The following is a 20,924-nucleotide window of genomic DNA, read 5'->3' on the forward strand; positions in this document are numbered from 1 at the left end:
ATTTTATTCATTAATTGTCTGAGTGTTATCTATAAAATGTGAACTCATAGCCCACTTGTGCCTGAGGCTGACCCCAGCGTACTCACAACTTGCTACTCCAAGCCAGAGAGGACAAGAATACCTGCCTTGTCTTCATAGATTTTCTTACTGTCTCTTAGAGGTGCATGTTTTGGGCGCAAAATCCAGGGCTTTCTGGCCCATGACTTAGTCAGGAGTGGTCATGGGTCTCTCACTTTAGCCCTGTCATTTTGAAAACCTTTTCCTTTGGAAAGGAATTTGGCCCATTCCAGGGATTATGGAAGATAACAGAAAACCAAAGAGCTAAGCAATTAAGTTTATGTGCTTCTAAATTGACATCCCCAATAAAATGATATGAAATGGCTTTGTAGCTGGTTATTCTACCCTGAGAAATTAGAAGAGCAAAAGTTTGGCCAAGAAGGGGATGGGGAGTGGGTGGAAAATATTTTAGTATCACTTTAAGATATCATGTGTTCTTCCCAATTTTCTTCCCATTGCATAGGCTATGGTTCTGTTATCCAAAAATAATGATTATTTACATTACTATTCTATACTAGTTCTCTGTACTAGAAAATTATTTTAGTAACTAAATTAGGCACCATCACTTAAACCTCATTATTCATTTTTGTTGTTATTTGTTTTGGCTTTTGGTATCCATTACCGTACTAGTAATCATTATCTTCAATAATAAACACAGTGAACTCATTCTTTCCTTATTCTATTTTTCAATGTTTTTATCACATTTCCAATCATTTAGCATAATAAGTCCCAGTAGCTCTAATGACAGACAATCTAATGCACAGGACTTAACAGGAGATAATTCTGAATGGTGGTCCCCTCAGCAGTTGAGGCTGAATTTTGATCCAGAAAACATGATTTTAGTTCTGGTTCTACCAGTTGTTAACTTGGAGTCAGCTACTATACCTCTCTGAGGCTTCATTCCATTATCTGTCAGAGGGGATACTATATTATGCCTCATCTACATCACATGACTACTGTAATGATGAAAGGAGACATATTGTTTTGAAATTCTTTTAGTAAACCCCTAATGTCCTAAAAATGTAACAAAATAAAAAATATTACAAAAGCTGATGAATTAGAATCACTAGTAAATGATTCTAGATCTTAGTAAAATACTTTTACTTGATTTAGGGGGGAAATTATTTCAAGAATACATGACATTCTAAATACAATTATTAATAGCAATGAGCAGAACTATTTCTTTTCAGCTAATAATGCAAGTGGTGGGATCCTAATATAAAATTTCACCAATGTGATGCAAAGAGCACAAGCTTGGATAGCCAAAAATTTAAGATCAAAATTTAAACCCTGACTCTGCTCCTAACATATTATTGTAGTAACCTAAGTGAGGTATTTACTTCATGAGCCTCAGTTCTCTAATATGGGGATAAGAACTTACATTTTAGTAGAAGCATGAAGATTGGATCATAATAAATATGTACAGTGCCCAGCAGAACAGTTGATGCCTAGTGGATGCTTGAAAAAATGTCCATTTGCTCTCATCTCCTCTGAGATGCCTCATAAAATGGGAATGGGGATCCAGCCTGTTCTGTTCCATGCCTGTTTGTCCAATGCAAACTCAATATGTGATTGGTAAATGGGAGAGTGATGCCAGTATCATGTGGAAGTCCCGCGGTTCTCATATGATCTTTTCTAGGATATTTATATTTTGAAGCAAATAGGGGCACGCTTTCTTCCAATTAAAGAGAAAGCCTTAGCACAATGAGAAGACCTTAAGAAACAAGTTGAACACTGACAGAGGGCCTTTCTTTCATGCAAATAGTGGCCGGCTTCATGGTTTCCAGAGCCACTGTGTTTTTCACTCTGTTTTCTGATAAAACAGGGAGTAAACATGAGGAAATGGAACACATTTTCCTTTGTGTTAAATTTTAATTTTATGACAAAAGAGTCTACACATTGGATTGGATTTTTAATTTGGATGAAACTGATCTCTGTGAGATGTGAATGCCCTCCTGGACCTATGTCTCCAAGAGGAAGCACAAAAATTCAGAGTTTAAGCTTGCAAAGGATCAATGAACCAATACACTGGGTACAAGTGCAAATTATAATTTACCTGTGCTGCTATTTTTATTAAGATTGCTGTGTTTTTTGTTAGAGGTTGAATGGTCTCCTCCAAATGCATTTTCTCCCCATAGGCTCTGTTATTTTATTGTGCAATTTTGCAGAGTATGAGGTTTTAGTAAAATATGTATATGAAATTATAGCAGAAATGCCTGTATTAGGAAATTACAGTCCAGTCAATCACATTCAGAAATCATGTACTTCACTTAGGCATAAGAAATAGTTGAAACACCAGTAAGCCTAATCATGTGAGACCATTTGACATCAAAATTAAGACAATTACATTAGAACATATACTTGAATCAAAGGAAAGGAAAAATGTAGGTTCACCCATTGTATATGAGTCTGTCCACATGTGAGATGTGGCCAGTCCTCTTCTCTCCACATCCTAGAGTTTTATAGGAATGGGCCAGGGCACTGCTGGGTATTGGGGAAATCTTGCAGGGCTCCAGACCACCACCTTGCTTCAACCACAGCAGCTCCTCTCTTACCTATTTTAGATATTATGCTTTTACCAAGGTTTTCTTTCAGACAAGTTTTGCCAACATGAGTTCAGTATTTGAAAAGTATAGGCCATCAAACCTGATGATAATGGGTTGTTTAATATGGTCAACATTCCTGTCCCCAATCATACTTTTTCTAAGCTTAGAAGAGAGTTTACAAACCATGTCCAACACTGGCTTTTAAAGAAGATTGAGAGACACTTTATTGTATTTTAGAAGTTCCAAAGCTAGGAGATTGTCCATATTTCATTTTATTTATTATCCATATTTGAAGCCATGATAGAGTTGTCTTGGCACACTCCTCATTGACTTCTCTATAAAAACAACTTCAAAAAGAAATGTCATTGTTTGGTCAGATAACTCTTTTAGATACCTGATCAATTAACAAGAGGATTTTTAAAAACTTTTTATTTGAATAAAATTTCAAAAAATTGTTTGATGAATAAGTCTACACCATGGATCAAAATATTAACATTGTTAAAACCAATCCCTACCAAAATAAATGCCCTCTGGAACCTTCAGTCTAGGATCAAGTATTGCATTTAGTTGTCATGTCTCTTTAATCTCCTTTAATCTAAAATATAGTTGTGTGCCATATAATGATGTTTTGGTCAGCGACAAAACACATATACAATGCTGATCCCATATTATATTACTGTATTTTTGCTATACCTTTTCTGTGTTTAGATACATTCAGATGCACAAATATTATTGTGTTACAATTGCCAATGGTATTCCATATAGTACCATGCTATACAGGTTTGTAGCCTAGGTGTGTAGTGAGCTATCCCATTTAGGTTAGAGTACATACACTCTAAGATATTTGCACAACAACGAAATCATCTAACAACATGTTTCTCAGAATGTATCTCCATCGTTAAGCAATGCATGACTGTATTTCCACTGATTTTCTTTACCTTTTATGACATTGACTTGTTTAAGAATACAAGTCACCTTTTTTCATTAATAAGACATTCCTCATTTTGGGTATTTTCTGATATTTCTCATAATTAGATTCAGATTCTACATTCTTGGCTATAATTCTACATAAATGATGTTGTATCCTTCCTAGGCTATTATATCTTGAAACACCTGATGTCCATGTGTTCCTCATTGGTGTTATTACTTTTGATCACCTGGTCAAGGTTTTGTCCAATTTCTCCCATGTATAGTTATGTACAGTATATATTACATATTTTTCTCTTGTAACTAATTAGCAATCTACAGGAAAATAATGTTAGGCCATGCAAATATCCTGCTCCTCATAAAAATTCACCTCACTGCCTCCCAATTTCAGCATCCATTGATGAGTCTTATCTGAACTAGTCTTTATTATCACAATGGCAAAATAATGTTCTTCAGCTCCAGCCGCCATATACCAGTCAGCACTTGTCATTGAAAAGAAGATATTTTGGATGGTAGTTCCATAATCCAATCAAACATTCCTTTGTTCTGCTTAGAAACTCAACCTAATGACATTTTGAACATTACATTCTCTTTGATTTTTACCTGAGAAGCTTTGGAATGACCTTTGGCCAAGAACATTAAAATTCTCATGTGTTTCCAGGCCGCTGCTCCCTGTTCTAGGCTAAGGCCTTTCAGACCTAGGTTATTTCATCACTCTCTACTCTGCCTGCACCTTTGATTTATATCTGTCTGGGATTTAATTGAGGGGAGGGGAGAGCACATTGAGGGGGGAAGCAGACAAGCTCCTCTCTGCTCCACTGATGTGCTGGCTGTTTAATTTCTGTTTCTGTCTTCACGCCTACTCTGCTGCAGAGCTAGGATGCCCTGCCCCCACCCCCACCTGTCCTCATTTCACCCACCCTTTGCCACAGGCAGTAAAATACAGCCCGGAAGGGCCCAGAAAGATGCAAGGCCCAATCCAAAAGATGTATCTCCCAATCCTTGGGAGATACTGAAATATTCCTGTAGGATGCAAAACCTCCAGGGTCAACAAGGCCCAATGGGAAGGCTTTTGCTTGCCGCTGACAGATGTCACAGAGCTTAGGCCCTTCCCTGGGCTTCTCCTGACTTGTGGTTAAGGATTCTCTTCTGAGCCATCTGAGTTCCTGTGATGCTATGAAAATGAGTAAGTTCTCTAACCTTGGGAGACCATGGCATTAGAGAAAATGGAAATTGTTTGCGGGGCTCGCAGTTCATTAGCCTCCCATAAAATGAATTTGGAATCCTCTAAAAAGAGGAGTTTGGGGGCTTCAGCTGAAGGTACTGCTATGACTCTCAAGATTCCATAAAACTCTAGAACTGAAGCCCCACAGTATTTGGCAGAGCTTTCAGGCTGTGGCAAGTTTAGGAAGGCCACACCTCTGGTGAGTGGGGATGATGACAGTGGCCACCAAGAGCCACAGGGAAAGGGTCCAGTCCCAGGTTGGAGGAGGGGAAACTGAGGTGACTCTGCCTCCCACTCTGACAAGCCCAGCTGCCCTTGGGACAGCCATACCATAAACCATAGGCCCAAGCAGGGCAGGCAGGGAAGGAAAGACCAGGGTTCTAGACCCACCAGGCTGGGTGAAAGTTAGGTCTGGGAATGTGGGAGCAATTCCAAGGGCTGGTTTTCGAAGAAATGGGAAAATGGAAAGTAAATCTTAAAGTAGATCAAACAATAAAGAGATTAGTCAGTGGGGAACGAACAGGTAAGATGCAAGCAGCATTTGCTAAAGCCTAAATCTAGCTGGGGAGCCCCAGCTTACCCCCAAGTGAGGTTTCTGTAGTGCGGGCCTAGGCAGGCCAACAGCATCAGAGGCCTCAAGAATGAGGATTGGGGACAGCTGTGGGCAGCTTGGCCCGTGGTCCAGCCTGCACTGTGGCTTGCATGCTGCTCTTACAACCTGTGCCCTGTCTCATGGCAGTTTCCTCCCACATCCTGCTCAGTGGCTCTTCAAAGCCTTCGCCACGCTCCTCATGTCCCTGCCCTACCGCGGCACTCTTCTGTCCCAGCAGCTGGCCTGGCTTCCTCTTTTATTACAGTACCTCTGAACTTTCATGTGCTGCTCAGTAACAGTTTGTGGAATGAATTAAGAAATTAACGAATGAGTGACAGACATGCCCCTGGAGATCTGAGATATCAAGAAGAATGGTCAGTGTAGAGTGGGGCAGGAGCCCAGGTACTCAGGGAGCAATATGGCTGCCCCCAGGCAGCTGGGTCCTTCACAGTAGGAAGAAGAGACCTTTCAGTTTCTGCTCTTCCAACCCTGAATTCGACTCTTTCCCTGTGCCTCTGCACGGCTGTGATAACCAGCCCCATTCACCTACTTTTGGCCTTCAAAACCTTCTACTTTCTTCCCCTACACCTGGGGGAGGAATAATCCCAGAACATGCAGGAGAAGGGGGCTTATTGGTCCAACTTGGAAAGTTATTGGCCTATCTGAAGAAAGAAATCTCTAGAATGCCGTATTTTTTAAATGTTATTATGGCTTTATTTAAAAAACAATGCATCATTTTCTTAACACAGTCATTAAAAAAAAAAAAAAAGAAATCATGTCCTTTGCAGCAACATAGATGGAGCTGGAGGACATAGTCCTAAGTGAATTAATGCAGGAAAAGAAAACCAAATACCACATGTTCTCACTTCTAAGTGGGAGCAAAACATTGAGCACACATGAACACAAAGATGAGAATAATAGACACTGCAGACTACTGAAGTGTGGGGGACTGGGGTGGCGTGGGTTAAAAAATCCTCTGTTCGGTACGATGTTCACTATTTGGGTCCAATATACCCATGTAATAATCTTACACATGTATACCTAAAATAAAATAATCTAAAATAAAATCTGAAATTTAAAAACAAATGAAATGCTTCAAAACATTAAAAAATAAAAATGTGTTTAAAGTAAAAAGTGAATCTTACACATGTACCCCTAAAATAAAACCATCTAAAATAAAATCTGCAATTTAAAAATAAACAAACAAAATGCTTCATAACATTAAAAAATAAAAATGTGTTTAAAGTAAAAAGTGAAACTGACTCCCCCTTCCCAATTCCCAGAAATTACTATCATTCGTAGTTTGTTGTGCTTTCTTCTCCTCTTTACTGTGTGTGTGTATGCATATGTGTATTTTTTGTGTATACATTTTAGTCTCAAAAAATGGTCTCATACCATACATAATGATCTACTCATAGGCTGCTTGCTTTGTTACTTAATGACTTATCCTGAATATTACCTTTCCCCTTCAGCACCTCACTTCATGCCTTTGGAGACAAGCTCTTTTTAAATTGTCATCTAGGTGGCTTCTGATGTTGTGTTATTTCAAACAACATTTCAGTGAAAATTCTTATATAGACATATCTGTGCACTCGTATGGATATTTCTATAAAATAAATTTCAAGAAGATAAATTTCTAGATCAAAGAATTTGCACATTATTTTTTTTTAAAAAATGTCAAACTTAAAGAAAATTCCCAGAATAAGAATAATACAGACAACACCCGTATAACATTTGCTCAGATTCTTTACCTACTGTTATCATTTGACCCCATTTCTTTATTATTTGCTCTCTTCCTTTCTCTCTTTCTCTCTCTGTAAAATATTTTTTCTGAACTCTTGGAAGATACATTACATACATTGTCGCTCTTTATTCTTAGACTCTTCGTGTGTATTTCCATATTTCCTAAGAATAGGGATGGATATTCTCTTACATAACTATAGTATAGTTATCAACTTTAGTAATTAAACATGGATAAAATACTTTTATCTAGTCTACTATCTATATTCTAATTTTGTCAATTGACCCAAAAAGTATCTTTTTTAGTCTTTTTTTCGCTCTAGTACAGGATCCAGTCTAGCTTCTGAGACTGCATTTAGTTATCATATTCATTTAATATCTTTTAATCAGGGAAATTTTCACAACACTTTTTAAATTTTTAAAGGATACCTTTCAAATATTGTGTAATAGACTCTTCCTCATTTTGAGTTTGTCTGTTGTCCCTTCATGGTTAGATTCGGGTTATTTATGTTTTGCCTAAGTGACAGTGTGCCCTTCTTAGGGTATTGTTTCTGCAGGCACGTGATGTTCGTCTGTCCTTCATGTGATGTTAAGAACTTGTATATTTTAAATTTTGGTAGCTGTTTATTCCCCAAAGCCTTTTGCCAATTTATACTCTTGCATAGCTTACGAGATTTGCCCATTTTCATAACCTCTTCCTCACACAGAGTGTCATCCGTCTTAGTCCCAGTGTAAATGTGCTTATTCATACTTTATTTAAAAAACAAAGCATCAGTGTTTTTTCCCATTTTACTCTGAGGCACTTTAATATTCTTGATATTCTTATCTCTCAACCAACGTTTCTCAACCCTCAAAGATGTAGTAAACTGAAATGCTCTTTTATATCCCAGAGCTCACTGTGAGTCGGGCAGTCTGAGGGGTGACAGCGTGGGTGGGGTGGGACCCTTGGCTGAGTTAGGGACTCCATGCTCTGGGAAAGTAAAACACAAGCCAATCCTTTTGTTTTTCCTTTGGGAGATTTTTATCTGCCCTCCATATGCAAGGACACACTTCTCCATGTATCTTCCTTCCTTCTTTCCTGTCATTCAATATGAGGAAAAGGCAGCATGGGATCTGGAATGGGAGGTTTCAAGAGCACCCCCCCACTTTTTACCAGGTGTGGACCCCTGGCCACCCTCCTCTCCCATCCAGTTCCCAGTGCCTGTAAAAAGAGACTCAGAATACTTGGTTTAGATCCCCAGTGTAGAAGATACAAAGGAAGGAGCTGGCCCCCCAGTACAGCCTTTGAAGCAGACTCTGCCCCTCCTTGGCCATCCCTCACCACCACCAGAGGAGGACAGACAGCCCAGAGAGCAGGGCTCATGCAGGGAGGCAGGTGGAGCAGCTCCGTCGGCACTGGCACACTCTGCCAGCATTAGCTAACAGCTCCTCATACGCCCCTCTGAGATAATTAAGTATTATTATCCCTACTGGCAGGTGGAGACGGTAAGACAGAGTGGTTAAGTGACTTAGTTGTAACTGCTGGGATTGTTTGAGGGAGAAACCATGCCAAGAAGGAAGTGCAGTTCAGGAGGCCAGAAGAGCTTAAGCTATTTAATGTGACTGATTATTTTTAAATAGCTGTTGGAGGGCGGGGGCAGGAAGAGAGACTAGAAGCATGGCCAGTGGACACTGGTAAGGCATTCAAACATTGAAATGACAAGAAGGAATATACCTAGTGTGTCTCTTAAAACGGGTTGCCATAGACAGTCTGTCAGCTGCTTACCCCACATGAAGAGGAGAAAAAATAATTGAAGGCCATGATAAGGACAATAGAAAACACCCCACAGCCTTCCCACAGAGTTGTACAGAGGTCTCCAAGATGGCTAAGCAGGGGCCAGTCTCCATCTGAGAGCCCCATCCTTCTCCAAAAACAGAGCATCCACTGGAATCAGCAGCCCCACCAGTAGCCACTCAATGTCAAGAGGACTTGCCAGCTGTATTGCCATAGCAAGTGCAGCTTCACCTCAGAGCAGCAGGAAGCCCATGTAGCCTCTATGCACAGGGCAGGGACAGAATGGGAGAAGAGTTTGGGTGACCAAGGGTTGTTGGGGAGACACATGGGAAAGGTGGAATGGCATCATGGCCTACTGATGGATGGAAGCCATGGAGACATGGGGAAAGGCCCAGGGGTCACTGGTGTGGCAAACAGACTGGCTGACAAAGAGGAAGCTGTGGTCTCTTAGGATGAGCCTGGGGCTGAAGGTGGGCAGCAGTGAAGCATGGGTATAGAGAGGCTCTGGGAAAAAGTACAGTTCCTGCCATTGTCAGAGAAGCAATGGATGAAACACTGGACGTGGCCTGGAAACAGAAGGGGAGATAGTGGGGTGGCCTCTGAGCCTCCTCCTGAACCCTTCTTGCCCCCTGTTCCATGGTCCTCCATGCCAGCCTGTCACCCAGAGGGCCTGGAGGCCCACTGTCCCCTCCCCACCTGCCTTGGAGGAGGGCATTATTGTTTCAGCAGCAGGGCAAGTGCAGCCCTGCTTACTACATTCCTGATGGGATGCTGGCTCTCTCTGTACATTATCGGTAGCCCACCATCTGGGAGAGCAAAGTGTCTAGAGAAGCTGAAGCCCTTTGGGGTTAGTCCAATTGCTCTTTCTCCAGAGCACTCACTTCAGGAACACTGACAGCAGGACCCAGGCTTCAGGGACTACACAAGGAGAGAACACACCTGCACCATTATTTTTTATTTTTATTAGCAAGATCTAAATTAGGGTAATTTAATTTAAATTTTAAAAATAATTTTGGCTTTTACTTTAGATACACGAGGTACATGTGTAGGATTGTTACATGGGTGTATTGGACCCAAGTAGTAAACATAGAACCCAATAAGTAGTTTTTCAACCCATGCCTCCCTCCCTCCCTCTTACCTCTAGTAATCTGCAGTGTCTGTTGTTCCCATGTTTATGTCTATGTGTGCTCCATGTTTAGCTCCCATTTATAAGTGAGAACGTGTGATATTTGGTTTTCTGCTCCTGCACTAATTCATTTAGGATTCTGGCCTCCAGCTCCATTCATGTTACCGCGAAGGACATGATTTCATTCTTTTCTATGGCTGCATAGTATTCCATGGTGTACATGTACCACATTTTCTTTATTCAACCCACCATTGATGAGCACCTAATGTTGATTCCATGTCTTTGCTGTCATGAATAGCGAGGCAATGAACGTAGGAGCTGCACCACTAAAGACCTGACTACCACTGCGGGATTCCCTGGACAGTGTCCTCCTCAGGGCAGAAGGGATGCTGTTTCTTTGCCCTTTATTGTCCCTGGCCTGGCTCAGAGAGGGGCCTGCTTGTCAAATGAATGAAGGCATCTAGTTAATTATTTAGCCCTTGTCTCTCCATCCTTTCTTTTTAATTGTAAACTCAAGAAGCACCGGATAATAAAAAGAAATAATAATGCCTATATCCTGGCCATCAGAGGCTGTTTTGAGTGTGGATAGTAAAAGACAGCTGTTTGCCCAGTCAGTATAGTACAGAAAAATGACGTCTGTTTGGTTGAAGATTTTTTTTCCAGTTGGGAAATGTCACCAAGTGGCCTTTCTGTTCTTCACACATGAAATACACACTATCATCCACATATTTTTAGTTAATTTATGTCCAAATAAGCCTTTCTGTAGCTGCTGGAAAATTATGTTTGGGCTGCAATTACCTTTCGCAGCATTGCACAGAAGGGTTTCAGCGCTCACAAAGCTCAGGGGAGAGGCAGCAAGGACCCCACCCGATTGTAAATCTTTCCATTTGTAGTTATTCAAATCACATATTTTATTACTAGTACGAAATACATTCTGCCATTCATTTTGGAGGAGCAGCTAATGCTTCAAGAAAAGCTTTGAAAAACATTCTATTTAGAAACAATTTTGTCAGCAGCTAATGCTGTGTGTCTTTTTGGGTTGTCTTTTCTCCCAGCCCTTTTCTCTGTTATGTGTGCCATTTGCATGACAAACGAGACCATCTTCTCCAAAAGCTTACCTGTTCCTGCAGCCTGCTTCCCACCTCAAGTTTTCATTCTCTGTATGTTGCATCATAATCCTTAGCACGGTAATAAATTACAGTGTCACCATCAAGATTGTGGCTTCTGGAAAGAAATAAGCAGCAGGGCCAGATGAACTCTTTCAGAAGATGAGAGACTGTTTTCATGCAAATTCCTGGCATCCTGGGGAACTGGGAACAGCCTCTTTATTATATAGACTCAGTTGCAATTCAGCAGCCAGAAGCCATTTCCACTAGCTGTTAGAAGCTGGTGACACTCAGAGCAAGATAACCTTTTAGGCAAAAACTTCTTTTCCTTCTTAGCTGATATGAGTCTTATCTGGAAAAATATCACTTTACTCATTAGATTGAGGAAAATGGGTCAGTGTACTTTCAGAGTGCTTTTAAGTTGAGACATTTATTCTAAAATACCTTTCTAATTTGACATAGAAACACTTGCAGCTCACTTTAGAGCAGTGCAGTAGACAGTGACTGTGGAACAGGAGCAGGGGTGTGCCACATGGATACCCCCTGAGGGCAGGCCCATCTGTGTGTGAACTTGTCTACAATGGATTGCACAGACCCTCACTCACAAGCAGGTGCTGTACCCAGGCTGGTCAACCACACAGTCAGGAGGGTCACTGCTCCAAGGCAGAGTGTCCAACCTGCCAACTCCAGGGTGACTCTTGACATACAATGTAAACTTTTTCTCAATTTGCCCTCCATTTCCTTTGGACCACAGATATACTTGACAGAAACATTAATGAGGTCAATTTGCTGCTTTTTTCCTTTTTCATCATTTTAAGATCTTTTGAGGCTTAATACAATGTTGAAAAATATTTGCTGTATTAGTCTGTTTTCATGCTGCTAATAAAGACATACTGAAGACTGGGTAATTTATAAAGAAAGAGGTTTCATTGACTCACAGTTCAGCATGGCTGGAGAGGCTTCAGGAAACTTACAATCATGCTGGAAGGGGAAGCAAACATGTCTTTCTTCACATGGCAGCAGCAAGAAGTGCCAAGCAAAAGGGGGGAAAACTCCTTATAAAATAATCAGATCTTGTGAGAACTCACTCACTAGTACAGTAGAACAGAAGGGTAACTGCCTCCATGATTAAATTACCTCCCACTAGGTCTCTATTACAACACATAGGGATCATGGGAACTACAATTCAAGGTGAGATTTGGGTGGGATATAGCCAAATCATACCATTCCACTTCTGACTCCTCCCAAATCTCATGTCCTCACATTTCAAAACATAGTCATGCCATTCTGGCAGTCCCCCAAAATCTTAACTCGTTCCAGCATTAACCCCAAAATCCAAGTCTAAAGTCTCATCTGTGACAAGGCAGGTCTCTTCCACCTATGAGCCTGTAAAATCAAAAGCAAATTAGTTACTTCCTAGTTACAATGGGGGTACAGGCATTGGGTAAATACACCCATTCCAAAGGGAAGAAATGGGCCAAACAAAGGGGCTACAGGCCCCATGCAAATCCAAAATCCAGTGGGCAGTTATTAAACCTTAAAGTTCCAAAATGATATCCTTTGATTCCATGTCTCACATCCAGGTCATACTGATACAAGAGGTGGGCTCCCACAGCCTTGGGCAAGTCTGTCTCTGAAGCTTTGCAGGGTACAGCTCCCCTCCTGGCTACTTCCACAGGCTGGCCTTGAGTGTCTGCAGCTCTTCCAGGTGTACAGTGCAAGCTGTTGGCAGATCTACCATTCTAGGGTCTGGAGGATGATGGCCCTCTTCTCACAGCTCCACCAGGCAGTGCCCCAGTGGGGACTCTGTGTGGGTCCTCCAACCTAACGTTTCCCTTCCACACTGCCCTAGCAGAGGTTCTCCATGAGAGCTCTACCCTTGCAGCAAACTTCTGCCTGGACATCCAGGCATTTCCATACATCCTCTGAAATCTGGGCAGAGATCCCCAAACCTGAATTCTTGTCTTCCGCACACTCGCAGGACCAACATCATGTGGAAGCTGTCAAGGCTTGGGACTTGCACCCTCTGAAGCAATGGCCTGAGCTGTACCTTGACCCCTTTTGGCCATAGCTGGAGCAGCTGAGATACAGTTCTGCAGTTCCAAGGCTCCACACAGTAGGGGGAACCTGGACCTGGCCCAGGAAACCATTTTTCCCTCCTAGGCCTCCAGGTCTGTGATGGGAGGGACTGTGGTGAAGGTCTCTGACATGCCCTGGAGACTCAGCTCCTTATTAGTTATGAAAATTTCTACAGCCACTTAAATTTCTCCCCAGAAGATGGATTTTTCTTTCCTATCTCATCATCAGGCTGCAAATTTTCCAAACTCTTATGTTCTCTTCCTCTCGAATACTTTGCTGCTTAGAAATTTCTTCTGCCAGATTCCCCAAATAATCTCTCTCAAGTTCAAAGTTCCACAGACCTCTAGGGCAGGGGCAAAAAGCTGCCAGTCTCCTTGCTAAAGCACAGCAAAAGTCAACTTTGCTCTAGTTCCCAACAAGTTCTCCATCTCCATCTGAGACCACCTTAGCCTGGACTTCGCTGTCCATATCACTATCAGCATTTTGGTCAAAACCATTCAACAAGTCTCTAGGAAGTTCCAAACTTGCCAACATTTTTATATCTTCTCTTGAGTCCTCTAAACTGTTCCAACCTCTGCCTGTTACCCAGTTCCAAAGTCACTTCCACATTTTTGTGTATCCTTATAGCAGCACCTCATTCTACTGGTACCAATTTACTGTATTAGTCTGTTCTCACACTGCTAATAAAGACACACCTGAGACAGGGTAATTTATAAAGGAAAGAGATTTAATTGACTCACAGTTCAGCATGGCTGGGGAGGCCTCAGGAAACTTACAATCATGGTGGAAGGGGAAGCAAACTTGTCCTTCTTCACATGGTGGCAGGAAGGAGAAGTGCTGAGCAAAAGGGGGAAAAGCCCCTTATAGAACCATCAGATCTTGTGAGAACTCACTCACTATCATGAGAACAGCATGAGGATAATCACCCTCATGATTAAATTACCTCCCACTGGGTCCTTCACACAATAAGTGGGGATTAGGGGAACTACAATTCAAGATGAGATTTGGGTAGTAACACAGCCAAACTATATCACTTGCCATACAAACAGCTGCCTACTTCCTCACCCAAGGAAGACATTGCTCGTCAACACAAATACCCCTCTTCTCTCCATACCTGGAAGGTCTAGCCCAGTGGTTCTCAAGCTTGGTTGCTCATTGGAGTCACCTGGGGAAAGTTTTATTTTTTGTTAGTGCCTTGAGTATTCCAATTTAGAGTCTCTGGGAGTGGTGCCTGAGCATTGATGATTTGAATGTGCTTCAGGTGATTCTTACATGTAGTCATTAGTCACAACCCCTTGTTGAGCCCAGTCATGAAGCCTCAGAATCCTTCTTAAACCAGGCACTAGCAATTATCAGAGTTTGTATTTAAGACAGTTCCTAAAGCAATCCATGACTTATGTCGGATTGATCTATGCCAGCAGTTCTCAAAGTGTGAGAACCACACTGGGAATTTGTTAGGAATGCAAATTCTCAGGCCCTACCCCAGAACTAGTAAATTTTAAAGTCTGGGTTAGAACCAGTTTTATGAGCCCTCCAGTAGATTCTGATACACATTCAAATTTGAGAACCACTGCTCCAGCCAGTAGCTGTGACTAATGGCCTGACATTCAAATCACCTGAAGCATCACCAAAAACCTACCAATGCTTGGGCACCACTCTGAGAAATTTGAATAAATTAGAATATTCATAGCTTTAAAAACAAGCAAACAAACAAACTTTCCCCAGGTGATTCTAGTAGGTAACCAAGCTTGAGAACCACTGGGCTAGGCCTTCTGAGTAATCCAAGAAAATGTGTATTGGCCTAGCTTTCAGCTGGTGTTGTGCATTTACCTAGGCCTGGAGTGGCCGTCTGAGTCTGGGGACACTGATGGTAGAGTGAGGATAGAATTCTCCCTCAGGCAGGGTGACAAAGGGCAGTACTTCAAGGTATGAACTGTGGCCGAGGTCTGATCAACAGCACTGATGAAATGTTAGAGGGGCCCTGTGGTTAATCGAGGGGCTTTGATATAAAGTGTTGGAACTATCACTCACTCCCAAGTCCTCTTGCCCCCCAATAGTAGCCCATGATGGTTCTACCACCTAGGAACTTAACAATGGTATTGTTAAACTAGTATCTGATAAAATTGTATATACTCAATGTATTAGTTTCTCATGGCTTCTATAACAAAGTATCACAAACTAAACAGCTTTAAACAAATTTATTCTGTCACAGTTCTGGAGGCTGAAAGTCTGAGATCAAGGTGTTGGCAGGGTCATTCTCCCCTTGAAGGCTCTAGGGAGGATTTATTCTATGCCTCTCTCCTAGTTGCCATCAATTCTTGATATAACTTGGTTTGTAGATGCATCACCCCAATCTCTGCCTCCATCTTCACATGGTGTTCTCCCTGGTGTGTTGCTATATTTTCATTCGGCCTTCTTGTAAGGATGCCAGCATGAAATTTAGGGCTCATCCTAATCCAGTATGATGTCATCTTAACTTGATTATATTTGCAAAGGCCCTGTTTCCAAATAAGATCACATTCACAGGTATCACAGGTTAGGACTTCAACATGTCTTTTGCGGGGATATAACTCAATACACAATATTCAATAATTTATAGTTTAATGATAATAAGAATATATTGTTTGGTTTAAATATCTATCATGTTGGACTTTCACAACAACCTCAATATACTTTATATATTATAAACCTTTAGGAATAGCGGGCATTATGAAATTCAGAGCCATTTCATGATACACTCAGCCATGAACCTATCACTTCCAGACTTCAAGGGGATTCTCTCATGCTGCACAACAGAAATATTTGGTGAACAAGTCCATGAACACAATACTCAGTATTCATGAGTGGCTGGATTTCTGCCATAATCCCATTGAGATTTCGTCTCACACAAGATGGTGGAGAAAAGTGCTGTAGCAATGCCCAGACACATAGAAGTGCTACCCTCCGGGCTTCTCAACAATAAGTAATTAGCAAAAGGAATCAGTCATATGCCTGGACCTTGGCCTGGAAAACTTCATACTTGGGTGGGCTCTAGAACCAAAGCTATGTGTTGTACTTCTGTAACCTCACTGTGGCAAGACAGTGTGCTGGCTGGATGGTGTTAGGGACATCCATTGCCCATTGAGAGTAGGGCTGAGGCTCATCATTACCATGTCCCCAGCAGGGTACTGAGGACAGAATGGGTGCTACGTAGATGCTTGCTGCAGACTGTCTGAAGCTGAGGGACTAAAGTGCCTCTACACCAAGAGATTCTACCTGTTGGCATCACACCTGCTGGCAGGTGTGGATGTGGGTCAGCAGATGACCTTGAGGATGGCAGGGTTAGGATTAATTCACTGCCAGATATCTTCTCGTAGTTCACCAAATTCTACACACACACACACACACACACACACACACAAAATCTTAAGTTTATCTTATACCTGAGTTAAGACATAATTACTCTGAAGCAGTGGTTTTCAAACATTTGAAGAATTCTTGGCAACACAACCATTCAATGCAAAGCTCTGTGTGGAAGGTGTGTATGAAGTCTTGAAGGGAACTCAGACCCCTAATGACAGTGAGCTCCCTCTTCCTCTTCTTCTCTTCTCCCTCCCCCATGCTCCAACAGTGACCCCTGCGGCAGCTCTAGGGAAACCCAGTCCCTGCAGAAAGCAGACCCATGCCCTTAGCATCCCTCGGGGAAGCAAGTCATCTGGTACGTTGTAGAAACCCCTGACAGGGACAGTGCTCTCCCCAAGCCCAGTGTCAGCACTTCTGTGTCCGTATGAATGCAGATTCCTTACCAGTGAGCCCCATGCATTCTTCACTGCCCTGAGAATTTTTCCCTGATGTTCCTCACCACCCAATGGAGCAAGCACTCCTCTATGCCCCTTCCTCATGCCTGCACTGGGGAGCTGGGGGCTCTTAGGGCACTTTAAAGTCACATGGCTGTGTTGGCCCTGGTGTCTGGTCCAAGCTCCTTATGTAGCAGCAGCAGGACCGCCTGGCTGGCAGAACCCTGCCTGCTGCAGCAGGGTTCCACTTCCTTTTCTTCTGCTTCCCTCCACAGGGCTGGTCACCATCCTCTAAATTAATAGATTTCCTTTCACATAATTGAAGACAAGTTATAATCATCACTTGATAATATTAATTATGTCAATAATTGATATTGATATTGATTATATCAATAATCATCACCATGATTACCTCTGAGCACCAGAAGGCAACATTGACAATGATGTTTGAAAAGATAGAAGGAAGGTTTAAAATTCCTAGGAAACAAAGTGCCCACTCTTATGCTCCCCTGACTTTGCATTTCCTTTTGTTCTGCCTCCCAGGTCAGTGTCCCCCTTCTCTTCAGCTGAGCAGGAGAGCCTGCCTTGACAAGCTGTCACCTGCCTGTCCAGGGGCTCTTCTCGAAGGCTCAGCCACCTGCTGGGATGGAGGGGGGCGGCGGTGACAGCCCAAGCTCAGTGTTCAGTGAGGCCCAACAGTGCAAGGTGGCAGGAGGGCTGGAGGCTCCTTGCCGTGGGCCAGGCACTGCCACTTTCCAGGCAAGAGGGAGCGGCTCCACAGCTGTCACTGACAGCCCCTGGGGTTTGCTCCAGACTTGGCAGAGGAGGACACTCTCAGACTCCCAAATCACCTCTTTGAAATTCAGAAGAGCCACACTGTCATCTCCCCTCCTCTCTCTGACACAAACACACACAAAAGATAAGCAAGCCCTAACTCTCTTTTGCTCAGAGACCTACGCTGCCAAGTTTTCTGTCTCCCACTCTTGCACACAGATTGATACATTCTCACACACAATCTGGTTCTCTGTCTCTGTCTCTCTCTCTCTCACACACACGCACCACACACACACAGTATACTAATTAAACTCCAACTCTCTCCTACCTCACTTAACCCAGGTATTTTGAGAGAACTAAAGCCCCTCTTTTCCGGGGGAGCCCAGGCCATCTCGAGGTGTGACAACAGCACCTCCCCTAATGGCAACACACAACTTGGGGTCTCTGCACTATCAGACATTGACCTCCAGGTGTTTGGTAGCTGCTGCTTCACTGGGTGAATTCTCCACCTCTCTTCCCAGCTGTGGGGAACATGCTGATAAAACCAGCAAATTCATTCATGTTCTGGGGGATGATGAGAATAGAGAGTCTGGCTGCAGCCACAGCCTGAGCATGCCCTCCAGGCATTTGTCGTGTAGCTGGCATTTGAGCTGAGGACATCTCCCCCACCACAAAAGCCTGCCACCATCCTCAGGGGAAATCAGGACTGTCTTCTTTGCAGAAAGTGGGATGTGTGCCTGGGGAGGTCCAGCCTGGTTGCCTTTATTCCTCCCAGGCTCCAGATAGGAAACCAGATAAAAATACACTTTGCTGTTTGCTCCTTTTTTTTTTTTTGCCTAGCTCGGGTTAACCATTTTTACATTTTTACAGTATTTTTGCTAACGTCAACCATGTATCTTTGGTGACTTGAGCAGATTGTAAGAATGGGCAGTATAAAAATATCCTCTTTCAGTGGAGGCATGAAGTAAATGAGGAGGGGAGTGAGGGAGCTGCCATCCCTGCTTTGTGCTGTTACTGCTGCAGCCAGCGGCTTCATGTTCCATGTAGTATGGAGTGAGACAGAGCCTAAGCATGGAAAAAAGCACGATGGGGTGAAATCCTGGCATTTGGCATGAAAAACTGAAAAGGGGGGTCATATTTGCTATAGGGAGTGATAAGCTTTGGAGGACAGCCTTGGCGAGCACCCTGTTTAACAGCTGTAATTGGCACTGATGCTGGACAGCACAGGCCATGCCAGCTGTCTGCTCTATGCTCACCTCCCATTACTTCTCCTTCAGGAACTCCGTGCTTCAGCCATTGTGGATTGCTTGTATGTCCCAGCCTCTCTCTTATCCCTGGCCGTTGAGAAAGCTGCTCTCTGACTGGACTTCCCTCCTCCAGTCACTTTGCCTGGTTAACTTCTACTTGTTCTCTAGGGCTGAGCATAGTGAAAATAATAGTTAACACTGGGCTGTGTAGGTGCTGATGAGAAACTGAGGCACAGAGAGGTAGGTTACTTGCCCCCGCCACACAGGTAGAAAGAGATAGTACTGGTATCCACACCCAGACAAAGGCTCCAGGAGTTCTTAACCACCACCAGAAACTGCTTCTCTAACAGCTCCTGCCTGCCTTCCCTGACCCTTCCCTGTGTTGGGGAGTCTCCTCTGGTTTTCAGAACACCTTGTACCCACTCTCATCTTCACCTTCCCTCACTTTTCAATGTTTTTAACAATATATTTTAAGTTTCTGTTTTCTTGTTTGTCTCCCCACTGTCCTGTTCAGCTTGAGGGCAGGGACACTGGCTCATTTCTGGGACACCAGCTTCTCAGCTGGACCTGGCACAAAGTGGTGCTTATTGCCTATTTGTTGATGGGATGGATGAATGAATGGATAGATGTGAATCCCTTATGTAAACAAAACTGGCCAAGGTCTGGCAGACAAGCTGAGGGCCAAGCAGAGAGCCAGTTTAGAAACTTCCAGTGTGAGATTGGAGGCAAGAAGGAGAAACAAGCCTAAGGGTGGCCCTATAGAAAAGGGCATCTCCAGACTCTGGAATCTTGACCTCCACTGAAGGGCTGGCAGGACAGCCAGCATGTAGAAAGACCACAGCACTGGGACCATTCAACCCTCATGAAGCCCAGGGCTATCTGCATGCTACAGAGTTAGGGAAACCTGCCCGCCCAGAGGTGGAATGCAACGAAAATGGGGCAGAGGGCAGCATAGCATGACCCTGTAGTGTCAGGGCTCTCCAGGAGGTATGCCTGATCACTCTCCTTTCCTTTTGTACCATTGCAATTCCTTCTGACCCAAATGTGTTAGCTTTTACATTGCCAGGGAACAAAGAAAACCATAACTTGTTTCTCATGTAGCCAATCTCAGGTAGTTCCAGTGACTTTATGACAGATACACTCTCTCCTACCACCCACCTCCCCTGCAGCAACATTGGAATCAACATATAGGGAACCAGGGCACATGTGGTGTATTCACATAAGGCTAGAGGCTAGCACAGGCATGCTGGTCACCTTGAGCTTCTCTAACTAGGCACAGCAACATAGCTTGTGCATGAAGCAAGAATAGCCTGTCTGTCATAATTCACAAGATACGGGAGTGACAGTTTGGAAGAATGTGCATGCCAAGTTTTTTATTGCCTGCCTTCGATCAGAAACCTGATTATTGGGCTGACCACGCTTTCTCCTTCTTTCAGGGAGGGAAGATCCCCGTGAGATGGACAGCTCCAGAGGCCATCGCCTACCGCAAGTTCACTTCAGCCAGCGACGTTTGGAGCTATGGGATCGTCATGTGGGAAGTCATGTCATTTGGAGAGAGACCCTATTGGGATATGTCCAACCAAGATGTGAGTGTCAGCAGCACTTGGTCACCACAAACCCCCATTGAAGGGATCCCAAAGGCAGTAGCATACCAATTCCTCCTGTTTTCAGCTCACGGCCTCATAACCTGAACCTGCAGTGTTCAGGGCAGGGGATACAGGGACACCCTTAGCATGGATGTTGGAACTAATCAAAGAGCCCAGCATGGAGGTGTGAAAGTCCCTATAACCACAAAGCCTGTAGAGGTGCCAAGGCCACAGACTCCAACCCGAGAGACAACGGGCTGTTTCCAAATGGCTGAGGACCATGAATAGATCAGCCCCAAATTAAGCAGTAAAGTCTACCCAGCTTCTAAGCATTCAGGTTCTGTGTTTTCCTTCCCCATGCACGACAGA

At 43.3% G+C, this 20,924-nt stretch overlaps 1 protein-coding gene across 1 annotated transcript in view; it reads left to right on the forward strand.

The window, feature by feature from the left end:
- EPHB1 (EPH receptor B1) overlaps positions 1-20,924 on the forward strand; it is a 446,620-nt gene that overhangs the window by 413,018 nt on the left and 12,678 nt on the right. The window contains exon 13 of the mRNA XM_054482445.1: positions 20,406-20,555. Within this exon, the coding sequence (XP_054338420.1) occupies positions 20,406-20,555 (150 nt within the window). The remainder of the gene's footprint in view (positions 1-20,405; positions 20,556-20,924) is intronic.

The sequence above is a fragment of the Pongo pygmaeus genome, chromosome 2, assembly GCF_028885625.2.
Source record: "Pongo pygmaeus isolate AG05252 chromosome 2, NHGRI_mPonPyg2-v2.0_pri, whole genome shotgun sequence".
NCBI lineage: Eukaryota > Metazoa > Chordata > Mammalia > Primates > Hominidae > Pongo > Pongo pygmaeus.